Source organism: Coregonus lavaretus (genome assembly GCF_964263955.1).
Source record: "Coregonus lavaretus genome assembly, chromosome: 34".
NCBI classification, from domain to species: domain Eukaryota; kingdom Metazoa; phylum Chordata; class Actinopteri; order Salmoniformes; family Salmonidae; genus Coregonus; species Coregonus lavaretus.
Genome location: NC_140021.1, coordinates 3,582,510 through 3,596,024, shown reverse-complemented (window position 1 = coordinate 3,596,024; position 13,515 = coordinate 3,582,510). Strand labels below are relative to the sequence as shown.

The 13,515-nt window shown below is 41.9% G+C and overlaps 1 protein-coding gene across 1 annotated transcript in view; it reads right to left on the bottom strand.

Moving 5' to 3' along the window:
- Nucleotides 1-5,435: 5,435 nt before the first annotated feature.
- Nucleotides 5,436-13,515, bottom strand: part of LOC311109217 (sialic acid-binding Ig-like lectin 13) — a gene marked incomplete at both ends in the record, with an annotated part of 28,256 nt that continues 20,176 nt past the window's right edge. Inside the window, one exon of the mRNA XM_084152065.1 lies at nt 5,436-5,522. Within this exon, the coding sequence (XP_084008191.1) occupies nt 5,436-5,522 (87 nt within the window). The remainder of the gene's footprint in view (nt 5,523-13,515) is intronic.

Sequence of the window (13,515 nt, the reverse complement as noted above, 5' to 3'; positions counted from 1 at the left end):
GGGGAAGGCTATTGCCAAAGACGCCAAGCAAGCTTTGAGTGGACAATGCTCAAACAACCTGCTACATGAACACATAAGCAAAATAAGTGCTGCCTCAGAGAATCTGAACATTGCTTATGATGAGTTAAGGCGCATAGACAACCCTGACCATGACACACGTCGCAGAATTGACACCTGTGATGCAGTAACCAGGAAGATCATCCAAACTGCAAAAGATCGTTTGGAGACAGCAGATAACGGTGGAGGAGATGAACAACGAGGCAACAGGGCGACATCGTCTATATTCAAGTATGTAGCCTCAGACAAGATAAGTATCAAATCCCAATGCACTAAGTCCTCTCATGCTCAAAGCAGCTCCAGACATTCAAGTCGGATTTCTGTTAGCAGACAAGATGCCGCTGCTGAAGTTGCTGCCAATGAGGCTACTCTAGAAGTACTACTACAACAAGAGTGTTGCATTGAGGAATTGGAAAGGCTTGAAGCTGAAGCTGCAGAGAGACAAAATGTGCTAGATGCAAAGCGGAGACAACTGGAGCGACTAGAGACAGTTAAAAGGTTAAAGGCTGCTAAGGCACGTCAGCGAGTGTATGATCAGAGTGAGTGCTCAGATAAAGAAATAAGCAGTCTACTCCATCAAAGTGTCTGTATGAAGGAAAATGAAGAAGTTAAACATGAAAATAATCTGTTGCAGCACCATTCTTCACCACAAGACCGGGCACATTCAAAGCAGGATGACAGCACAGCAGCTCTTGTTAGAGCACTTGCAGAGTCCATCAGTGCAGGTCGTCTTCCTATACCTGAACCAACAATATTCAATGGCGACCCACTCAGATTCAATGACTGGAAGGTTTCATTTCAGACACTCATTGATCGGAAAAACATTCCAGCCGAAGAAAATATATATTACTTGCGAAAGTATGTGGGTGGACCTGCTAAAAAGGCTATAGAGAGCTACTTCCTGCTTGGTTCAGAGTCAGCCTATCACACAGCATGGAGGATTCTCGAGGAAAGATATGGAAATCCATTCCTCATAGCCAAAGCATTCAGAGATAAGCTGGAGGCATGGCCCAAGATAAGCTCCAAAGGCAGTATCGAACTTCAAGAGTTTGCTGATTTTCTTCGGAGCTGTGAGGCTGCTATGACTCAGATCAGAGGCCTCGAAGTACTTAATGACTGCAATGAGAACCAGAAGTTACTTGCAAAGCTTCCAGACTGGCTGACCTCGAGATGGAACAGAAAGGTCATAGAAGTGGAGGAAGAAAGTCACACATTCCCAAGCTTCCAGCAGTTTGTAAAGTTTCTCACACGTGAAGCTAAGATTGCTAATAACCCAATAACATCTCTCCATGCTCTGAAACCTGCTGAAGGTGAGCAGATCAAGGTTTTAAAGAACAGAGCTCTCGGAGCAAAGGTACTAGCAACTAACTCAGATGAAAAAGCTTCCTCCACAAGCTGTGTTTTTTGTGAGAAGTCAGGTCACAGTCTACACAAGTGTTGGAAATGTATGAATAAAACCATCTCTGAGCGAGTCAAGTTTGTTCAAGGGATGAAGTTGTGCTTTGGCTGTCTGAAGCCTGGCCATCGCTCAAAGGAGTGTGAAAATAGAAGGATCTGTGATACTTGTGAGAAAGGACATCCAACCTGCCTACACGATAATCGCAGCAAAGAAAGAGGAATGTCAACAAGGACTGATGGAGAAATGGAGAGTGACAAGTCAAGAGAAGGAACGACAGATCGTTCACAAGAGAGGGTGACAAAACCACCACGCGAGGTAACATCTAACAGAGTTATCCAGAATGTTAAAGGCACCCATACATCCTCAGTCATTCCTGTGTGGTTGTCCACTACAAGTAAGCCAAATCATGAAGTTCTTGTGTACGCTCTTCTAGATACACAGAGTGACACGACCTTCATCCTTGAAGAGACAGCAAAGGTGCTTCACACTAAAAATGAACCAGTCCAGTTAAAACTCTCCACAATGGCTTCAAGAAATACAGTGGTGCCTAGCAGAAGGCTGACTGATCTACAAATAAGAGGATTCTACTCCGATAAGATAATCTACCTGCCAGTAACTTACTCAAGAGAATTCATCCCTGCAAACAGAGATCATATTCCCACACCAGAGACTGCCAAGGCATGGTCTCATCTTGAGCACATTGCAGATGAAATTGCTCCTCTGCAGAGCTGTGACATCGGCCTACTAATTGGCTACAACTGTCCACTTGTACCAAGACAAGTGGTTGCTGGAGAAGAAAATGAGCCCTTTGCTCAGAGAACAGACTTGGGTTGGAGTGTAGTCGGCTATGGCAACCCATGTCTTGACTTTGGAGATGCCTTTGGAATAAGCCATCAAGTCATTGTGAAGCAAGTGACATCAGTTCTTCCAAATCTCCCAAACGAAGTGCACTATGTCTGTAGAACACAGATCAAAGAAGTAGTCCTTCCAACAGACGTCATCAAGGTGTTGGAATCTGATTTTGTAGAAAGGGCTTCAGAAGATGAACACCTTTCTCAAGAGGATCTCCAGTTCATGTCAATTATGGAGAGTGGCATCAGACTCAAGGATGATGGGCACTATGAAATGCCACTTCCCTTCAAGAAAGGAAGACCGAACTTACCAGATAACAAGGTATGTGGCATCCACCGTCTCAGATGTCTGGAGAAGAAGTTAAAGGGAAATGAGCAGTACTGCAGAGACTATAAGACCTTTATGGATGAGACATTAGCTTGTGGAGACGCCAAGCTTGTCCCTGAAGAGGATATTAGCAAGACCCCAGCGTGGTACATCCCCCACCATGGGGTGTATCATCCCCAAAAGCCTGGTAAGATCCGTGTCATTTTTGACTGCTCTGTAAGGTTTCAAGGGACAGCCTTGAATGACCATCTCCTGACTGGCCCAGAGTTAACAAACACCTTGGTGGGAGTTTTGTGTCGGTTCAGAAAGGGTCGTGTGGCAGTTATGTGTGACATAGAACGTATGTTCCACCAGTTCCATGTTAAGCCAGAGGACCAAGATTACCTCAGATTCTTGTGATGGAAGGATGGAGATCTTAAAGCCCAGCCCTCCATCTATCGAATGAAGGTCCACTTGTTCGGTGCAGCTTCATCACCTGGATGTGCTAACTATGGCCTGAAGCACCTTGCCGCTCAAGGACAAGGACGCTTTAGAGAAGAAACCATCAGGTTCATCCAGAAGAACTTCTACGTCGATGATGGATTGGCAAGTGTAGAATCTGAAAACCAAGCAATCCAACTAGTGAAGGAAGCAAGAGAGCTTTGTCGCACAGGCAAACTTCGATTGCACAAGTTCATCTCCAACAGCAAAGAAGTCTTAGCCACAATTCCTGAGGAAGAGTGTGCTAAAGCCGTCAAGGACCTGACCATGATGTTGGGAGAACCACACATGGAAAGAGCACTAGGAGTACAGTGGTGTGTAACTTCTGATGAGCTGCAGTTCAGAGTGGTTGTCAAAGAAAATCCACAATCATTCTCCCTCCTCCTGGAAAGTTTGTCAAGGAGGATCTCTACCTCCGCAAAAGATGGCGCAGAGTTCAACTCTTAACCAACAACTTTTGGGTACGATGGAAAAAGAAGTATCTCCTGAATCTCCAACACAGACAGAAGTGGACCAAAGATCGCAGAAATGCAAAGGTCGGTGACATTGTTCTGTTACAAGATGCTGCCACACCACGAAACCAATGGAAGCTAGCAAGAGTCATCGAGGTGTATCCTGGAAGTGATGAAAGAGTGAGGAGACTCAAGTTACTCATCAGTGACTCCTCCCTGGATGGAAGAGGAAAGCGTACAGCCAAACCTGTTTACCTGGAGAGACCCATTCAGAAAACAGTTACATTGCTAGAAGCAGACTGATGGTTTTATCATACACTCACACACAGTTTATTAGTTGTTTATTAGGACAGAGTTTCATTTAATTTATTCATGCAGTAGGTTTGTCTCCAAGTTTTAAGAAATCACTTGTGATTTGGTGGGAGTGTAACTGCCTCTGTCGCCAGTTTATTTAATGTATTAGCACTTTAGTTATTTCATGTATTTGCACGTTTTATTATTTAATTTCTTCTGAATTGTACGTTTACAGCAAGACGGAACTAATTATTGGTTCCGCCCGAGTGTTGTCACCCGAGCGCCTTTAGCGACGCACCGAGGAAACTTTACCGCAAAAAAAAGCGAATTATTTTTCCACTGTTATCGTGTTTAAGTGCATACTTACAAAGAAAGTATACAGAAGAAGATAAAGGACATTTAAAAGGATGTTTAACACCTCTGTGTGATAAGCAGCAATGATTTCTCACGGGTTGACCAGCATTAAAGCCCTGTATTCAAATCAAGACCTCTTGCCTCATGCCTGTCACTGGAGGAGCTACACAGGTTTTCCTCTTGCGTTTTGCATGTGCAAAAGTGTAATTAATAACTTCACCATGCTCAAACGGATATTAAATGTCAGATTTGTTTTCTTTTTACCAATCTACCATTGGTGCCCTTTTTTGTGAGGCATTGGAAAAGCTCCCTGGTCTTTGTGGTTGAATCTGTTTGAAATTCGCTGCTCTACTGAGGGACCTTTAAGATAATTGTATGTGTGGGGTACAGAGATGAGGTAGTCATTCAAAAATCATGTTAAACACTATTATTGCACAGACAGTGAGTGCATGCAACTTATTATGTGACTTGTTAAGCAAATCTTTACTCCGGAAAGAATTTAGGCTTGCCATAAGAAAGGGGTTGAGGAAAGGGGTTGAATACTTATTGACTTGTAAAAATGTTTTAAAACATAATTCCACATTATGGGGTATTGTGTGTAGGCCAGTGACACAAAATCTCAATTTAATCAATTTAAATTAGATATGTAAAAGGTTGGACCAATAAAATCCAAAAGATTTAATTGAAGTTGAATGTTACGTTTTTATTTGTATGAATTAACAATATTAAAATCAGCCTAAATTGTTTGTCTTGTTTAAAATTCAACATAAAACTGACACAATAACTTCTAAATAGATATAAAGTTAAAATAGATAATATTATTATTCTGGTAACTGCACAAAAGATGCAGAGAAACAGTGACTAGTAGATGTTAACACCATTCTGCCGTCATGTAGACTTACTTCACCAACTTCCTGTCTTGTATCCGACCACTGTCTCTCCAACTAACTGTGTCTTCTCTCCTCAGTCATCATTGACTTTATATGGTCTTAAACTGCCTTCAGTAAGATAGTTGAACTCAGCAGTTCCTCTATACTGGAACCCATTAAACGGATGCTCTGTGAACTCAACACTCAAAATGAATTGGCTCAAAATAAATTCTACAAATATGCAGATAATCAAAGAGCACACAAATATAAAAGTAACTAAAGTACCAATAGAAAACAGATACAATAATGACATTAATCTACATAAACACTTAACACCCATTGGCAAAATACTTAACATGCACCTCTTTTATTCACTTGTACATAAAGCCCATCTAGGTAGTTAAGTGGTGGTTCCTGGTCCCCTCTCCCGACCGTGGCCTGGTTAGAGAACACCGTACCAACCGGGGAGTTCGGAGGAGAGAACACAGAGAAAGGAACAGGTGTCAGGACAGACACTTCAGAAGAAGAATGACTTCATAGTTACAGTTGGTTATACAACACAGTATTCAATCAATTCTTCCTTAAATGCACATTCTAGATGGGTTTTAAAAGATGACTCTAACATTCCCACCTGTCCCTATGAACTCTCTGTCATTTCAAACCCATTGGAGAGTCTAGATGTTCTCCTCCTCCTGGAAGACAAGAATGAAGGTATTTTGACATCATTTAGGTTTTCATATGCAAAAGCACAAACAGCATGATATATATGTTTGCAATGAGACTGGGAATAGCTTATTACCAGTGGCGGCTCCTGAAAAAATTCTCAGGAGGGGCAATTTTTCTGATGATTTAGGTGACCTACACACATTTAAAAAAAGATATGTCCAGCAACAACATGAAGACAGGGGCAGCATATAAGTCAATACCAGAAGCATTTATTGACTGATCTGGGGAGATGGATTCCAGTTTCTGTGACAGATTATAAATAATCTCTGATGCCTTTGTTATATTAGCTTTTGGTTGAATGTACTGTCGTAGTAAATATATAATGTTATAGCTTGGTCTGACTAAAATCTTGTGCATGACCCATTTTGTGTTGGGCCTTTGTATTCAATACAATGAACAAGAGTCCTATCTTGTCAGCCTTGTCAGCAGGTGGCTAAGGATAACACCCACGCCATAGGTCTCTCAGTTCTTCCAACTCACGAGTTCTTGCCCTGAGGACACACACACACACACACACACACACACATCATCACTGATAAACACACACACACACACACACACACACATCATCACTGATAACAAACACACACACACACACACACACACACACACACACACACACACACACACTGATAACAAACACACACACACACACACACACACACAAATCCTCTTCTCTTAGGCTGAACATCTGAAGACAGAGAACCCGACTCAGAGCCAATGCAACAGTGACACTAGCCTGGAGGTGACCTCGCCCAACTCATCAGGACCAATCAGAAGATCAGAACTACTAGATTCAACCTACTTCATTTTATTGTCTAAAATGTCAGCACACAATGTTTAGGGGCTCTTCTGATAAACTCCCTACGAGTTTGACGAACGGGTCCGTGCACGCGATTCCAGATATCTTTACCTCTGAATAAACTGCCTTATATTATACAATTATCCACCTTGTCCAAAAGTCTCTACTTGGTCTCCGTTCTCCAGTAAACTTGTTTTATCAACAATAGTAAGGTTCAATGACACAGAAAGCAGTTCAATGTCGGGGTACAGAGTCGCTCTCTTACCAGGATCGCGGTCCGCTCTGACCAGGGTGAAGGTGGCCGGCTCCACCTCTCTGTCCGGGACTCTGTCATCCAGCCAAGTCTCCCAGCTGTATTGGGATTCCGCTGCCAGCAGCGTTTTCATTATTTAGTCCGTTCGTAGCGGGTATGTACACGATCAACAAGATCAGTCCAAAACCGAAGATCAGTCCAAAGCAGAATGTTTGCAGAATGTTTGTAAACTAAGTCTACAAATTAAAAACATAAAATAACGCCACACTGCAGGTCGCAACATAGACGCTGCTAGCCGCCATTGTCTTAGTTACGTTCAACGTTACGTCACGTATGACGAAAGCGCGTAAGTGCATGCCCACAGACACCCATAGAGAATGTATTGAAAGCTTTGAAATGTGAAAAAAATAGATTTTACATGACAGGCTATGAGAGACTTCTGGGCGATTTTCAACTTGACTGAAATCGCCCCAAAAACGGGTGGGGCCATTTGAAGCACGACTTTAGCCTGATTTGACATTTAGTGGCTGGCAGATCAGACGTGAACACTGATAACTACTGTTGCCGTGATATAATTGATTAGAAAAAAAATCCCTTCCTTTTCCCGTTTGGCAGTGCGTCGCCCATATCGCCCTATTGAACAGGCCGCCCATGCTTATTACCATGCAAAGAAAACGATCAGGCTGAAAAGGAAAAACAACGGCAAGGTTTTTCCTATAATCTCATAAACCTTTGGGTTAACAGGCTCATCTTGCCCTGTAAATAAAGCACATATTATGGTCATCTGTTCCAAAAAGAGGAAACATTTTGCACATTGTCTAATATTACAAATTACACGTGTACTGTAGATGTACAGATGTAAGATCTTAATTTGACCAGTATTGTTGCAGCAAAATAATCCTGCAGCAAAAGTATTTTAACGTTTAGTCCATAATGTTGTTCCATTGGTGGTTAGGCTATTAGCTCTCCAAAATAAGGCTACATGAAAAGTGCAATACTATTAATATAACCACTTTTTTGGTGCAGGTGTTTAGTGAATTTATGTAAATAACAAAGCTTATCTGCATTTCCCGCGGTGCAAGAAACTTCTCAGCATCAAAATAGTGATCAAATTAAGATCCTACAACGGTATCATGCCTAGATACATATAGCAGGCATTTTTTATCTGGTCTGTTCCACAAAAACAAGTATATCTCTTCTTCATTATATATACAGTGGGGGAAAAAAGTATTTAGTCAGCCATCATTTGTGCAAGTTCTCCCACTTAAAAAGATGAGAGAGGCCTGTAATTTTCATCATAGGTACACGTCAACTATGACAGACAAAATGAGATTTTTTTTCTCCAGAAAATCACATTATAGGATTTTTTATGAATTTATTTGCAAATTATGGTGGAAAATAAGTATTTGGTCAATAACAAACGTTTCTCAATACTTTGTTGTATACCCTTTGTTGGCAATGACACAGGTCAAACGTTTTCTGTAAGTCTTCACAAGGTTTTCACACACTGTTGCTGGTATTTTGGCCCATTCCTCCATGCATATCTCCTCTAGAGCAGTGATATTTTGGGGCTGTCGCTGGGCAACACGGACTTTCAACTCCCTCCAAAGATTTTCTATGGGGTTGAGATCTGGAGACTGGCTAGGCCACTCCAGGACCTTGAAATGCTTCTTACGAAGCCACTCCTTCGTTGCCCGGGCGGTGTGTTTGGGATCATTGTCATGCTGAAAGTCCCAGCCACGTTTCATCTTCAATGCCCTTGCTGATGGAAGGAGGTTTTCAGTCCCTTTTCCTGGTCCCTTTGCAGAAAAACAGCCCCAAAGCATGATGTTTCCACCCCCATGCTTCACAGTAGGTATGGTGTTCTTTGGATGCAACTCAGCATTCTTTGTCCTCCAAACACGACGAGTTGAGTTTTTACCAAAAAGTTCTATTTTGGTTTCATCTGACCATATGACATTCTCCCAATCCTCTTCTGGATCATCCAAATGCACTCTAGCAAACTTCAGACGGGCCTGGTCATGTACTGGCTTAAGCAGGGGGACACCTCTGGCACTGCAGGATTTGAGACCCTGGCGGCGTAGTGTGTTACTGATGGTAGGCTTTGTTACTTTGGTCCCAGCTCTCTGCAGGTCATTCACTAGGTCCCCCCGTGTGGTTCTGGGATTTTTGCTCACCGTTCTTGTGATCATTTTGACCCCACGGGGTGAGATCTTGCGTGGAGCCCCAGATCGAGGGAGATTATCAGTGGTCTTGTATGTCTTCCATTTCCTAATAATTGCTCCCACAGTTGATTTCTTCAAACCAAGCTGCTTACCTATTGCAGATTCAGTCTTCCCAGGCTGGTGCAGGTCTACAATTTTGTTTCTGGTGTCCTTTGACAGCTCTTTGGTCTTGGCCATAGTGGAGTTTGGAGTGTGACTGTTTGAGGTTGTGGACAGGTGTCTTTTATACTGATAACAAGTTCAAACAGGTCCCATTAATACAGGTAACGAGTGGAGGACAGAGGAGCCTCTTAAAGAAGAAGTTACAGGTCTGTGAGAGCCAGAAATCTTGCTTGTTTGTAGGTGACCAAATACTTATTTTCCACCATAATCCACCATGATTCATTAAAAATCCTACAATGTGATTTTCTGGATTTTTTTCCCTCAATTTGTCTGTCATAGTTGACGTGTACCTATGATGAAAATTACTGGCCTCTCTCATCTTTTTAAGTGGGAGAACTTGCACAATTGGTGGCTGACTAAATACTTTTTTTCCCCACTGTATCTATCTCTATATTGTTCTTAATGTTGTGCCATTGGTGATGATGTCAGATATTGTAAATTCCATTTATATGCAGATGACACAGTGATGTACTCTATTGCTCCAACAGCGGACCAAGCTTTAATGCAGTTGGAGTCTGATTTTAGGATACTACAGGGGTCTCTTTTACAGCTTAAACTTGTTTTAAACGCTAAGAAAACAAATGTCATGTTTTTTTCTAGGTCTAAACTCTCAATTAGAAACACTTTTGTAATCACTAGCTTGGATGGTACTCAAATCAAACAGGTCTCTGCATATAAATACTTAGGGGTATGGTTAGATGATAGGCTTTCTGTTAAAAAACATGTTACTGAATTGGGAAAAAAGCTCAAATTCAAGATAGGGTTCCTTTACAGAAACAGGGCTTGTCTGTCCTCCGTAAATAGAAAACAAATTGTGCAGGCTACTTTTATGTCCGTTTTAGATTATGGTGATATTATCTATATGCATGCATCGGCAAACACATTAAAACCACTGGATGCTATTTACCATTGTGCACTCAGGTTTATCACGGGTGATAGTTACAAAACTCATCACTGTATCCTATATCAACATGTGGGTTGGGCCTCTCTATCTGTGAGGCGAGAGCAACATGCTCTCTTGTTTATTTATAAAGCACTTCTTTTAAAACTACCTCCATATATATCATCATTAATGTCCACTAGATATACTAATTTTAAAACCAGATCACAGATGTGGATTACATTAGAGACTTCTGTGGTCTCCACAGAGTTGGGTAGGACTGCCTTCAGTTCCTTTGCACCTTATTTATGGAACAAACTGCAGATCCAACTTAAGTTAGACACTCTGGTGTCCCTTGCCCATTTTAAAAATGTTATGGAGGATCAATATGATGTTGTCTGTGATTGTTTCTGTTGAATTGTGTTTTTCGTTTTGTATGTTTGAAATGTTCTCGTCTGTATGTCTAAAACTGTACATGTCAACATGTTTACACAGGGCACAGCCGTAAAAGAGATCCACGTCTCAGTCTGTTTTTCCCTGTTAAAATAAAGATAAAAATATATATATATATTGAATGTGCCACTGCTTCTACCTTTAATTGCCAGCTGCACTTCCGTTGACTTCCCACGGCCGTGACTATTTCTTGCTTCACAGTAGTACAGTCCTCCATCACCAACAGTCACATTGAGGGTGTAACTCAGTCCAGATGCTTCCTATGTTGGTTTACCCCCACTGATCTGGAACCAGGTGAAGTTTGTCACAGGAGGGTTGGCTGTACTGCTGCAGGTCAGATTAACACAGCTGCCCACTAATACTGGATCAGCTGGACTGATGGAGGCTGAGGTGTCCTTAGGAGAGACTGAGGGAGAGGGGCTCATTTAGAATGTACAGTGAGGGAAAAAAGTATTTGATCCCCTGCTGGTTTTGTACGTTTGCCCACTGACAAAGAAATGATCAGTCTATAATTTTAATGGTAGGTTTATTTGAACAGTGAGAGACAGAATAACAACAAAAAAATCCAGAAAAACGCATGTCAAAAATGTTATAAATTGATTTGCATTTTAATGAGGGAAATAAGTATTTGACCACTCTGCAAAACATGACTTAGTACTTGGTGGCAAAACCCTTGTTGGCAACCACAGAGGTCAGACGTTTCTTGTTGGTCAGACGTTTCAGGTTAGCACACATCTCAGGAGGGATTTTGTCCCACTCCTCTTTGTAGATCTTCTCCAAGTCATTAAGGTTTCGAGTCTGACGTTTGGCAACTCAAACCTTCAGCTCCCTCCACAGATTTTCTACGGGATTAAGGTCTGGAGACTGGCTAGGCCACTCCAGGACCTTAATGTGCTTCTTCTTGAGCCACTCCTTTGTTGCCTTGGCCGTGTGTTTTGGGTCATTGTCATGCTGGAATACCCATCCACAACCCATTTTCAATGCCCTGGCTGAGGGAAGGAGGTTCTCACCCAAGATTTGACGGTACATGGCCCCGTCCATCGTCCCTTTGATGCTGTAAAGTTGTCCTGTCCCCTTAGCAGAAAAACACCCCCAAAGCATAATGTTTCCACCTCCATGTTTGACGGTGGGGATGTTGTTCTTGGGGTCATAGGCAGCATTCCTCCTCCTCCTCCAAACACGGCGAGTTGAGTTGATGCCATAGAGCTCGATTTTGGTCTCATCTTACCACAACACTTTCACCCAGTTCTCCTCTGACTCATTCAGATGTTCATTGGCAAACTTCAGATGGGCATGTATATGTGCTTTCTTGAGCAGGGGGACCTTGCGGGCACTGCAGAATTTCAGTCCTTCATGGCGTAGTGTATTACCAATTGTTTTCTTGGTGACTATGGTCCCAGCTGCCTTGAGATCATTGACAAGATCCAATGATATGTATTAACACTAGATGACTGACAGGGTCCGCTGTTTGGAAGCCACTGCACACCCATATTTTTACTCCTCTATTGTAAAAAAGATTTTGGAAGCTACAGAAATGCATTTTTTTATGTTTACATTTGTTTTTGACAAGTATATTCTATTGCAGACAATGCAAACGTTTGTATTATATTTTTTGACCTGCAATACTTCCTTCAGCAGAGAGACCCTACCCTTGCTCCATCTAATGATTGCATCTTGCAACTCACTGAACTGGTATTATCCAATAACTGCTTCATCTTTGAGTCAGACTTTTTCCTTTAAATTCGGGGTGTGGTCATGTGTTCCCCCTTTGCCCAACTATGCGAACCTGTATGTGGGACAATTTGAGGAAGCACTCATTTACAAAATAGAGACACACCCCCTACTTTCTAGAACATTCTCCTATGGAAGAGATACATAGATGTCTTTGTGCTCTGGGAAGGAAGTCAGCAGGAACTAAATGAATTCTAAACTCTGCTAAACGAGAGCTCTGAATATCTCAAGTTCACCATGCAGACTGATGAGAGAAAAATAATCTACCTGGATTTATGGATCCTCAAAGAGAATGATGCATTACATACAGACTTATACACAAAGCCAACAGACCGCAATACCTTGCTACGTGCGGATAGTATGCATCCTCCTCCCCTCAAGAATGGTCTACCATATAGCCAGTTATGCAGGGTTAAACAAATCTGATTTTGACAGCAATGCTAAGAAAATGACAGATAAATTCAAAATGAGAGGCTACAAGGACAAAACTCTTGATGCTGCAATGATGAAAATATCTCAAAAACCAAGAGAGGAATTGCTAAAAACTAAACCAAAGAAGAAAAACAACGCAACAGTGTTTTGTACTAAGTACACCAAGTGTTCAGAGAAAATGAAAGCAATCCTGAAAAAGCACTGGCATATTCTGCAATCAGACAAAAAAATTGCACACCTCTTCAAGGAACCCCCACTGGTGGTCTGTAAGCGTGGTCGCAATATTGGGGGTAGCTTGGTGAGATCTGACCTGCCCCCTGAGCCCACTCAGACACTCTTGACACCCCATTCCAAATGGGAACTACAAATGTGGCTCATGCGCACAGTGCAATAGCACTACAAAAACATCCATCTTCAGACACCCACATACAGGTCGGAATCTCCCTGTTAGGGTTATCATCTCTTGCAAGACAAAGGGAGTAATCTATCTCATCACCTGTTCATGTTGGAAAGCCTACATAGGACAAACGAAAAGACAATTAAAACAACGCATAGCTGAACACCGCAGCTCATTCACGTGTAAGAACACTTTGTTGAAGCTAACCATCCCACCTCCTCCCTCAAATACACAGTCATTTTCTATGAACAAGTCTTATAAATGAATATATTCTTTCTACAGCTTGTCAGCGTACACCCAATATGTTCCCCCTGTTGATGATGCTTATTATGCATTATGGTTAAACCAAAAGATTACATGTAACAACATT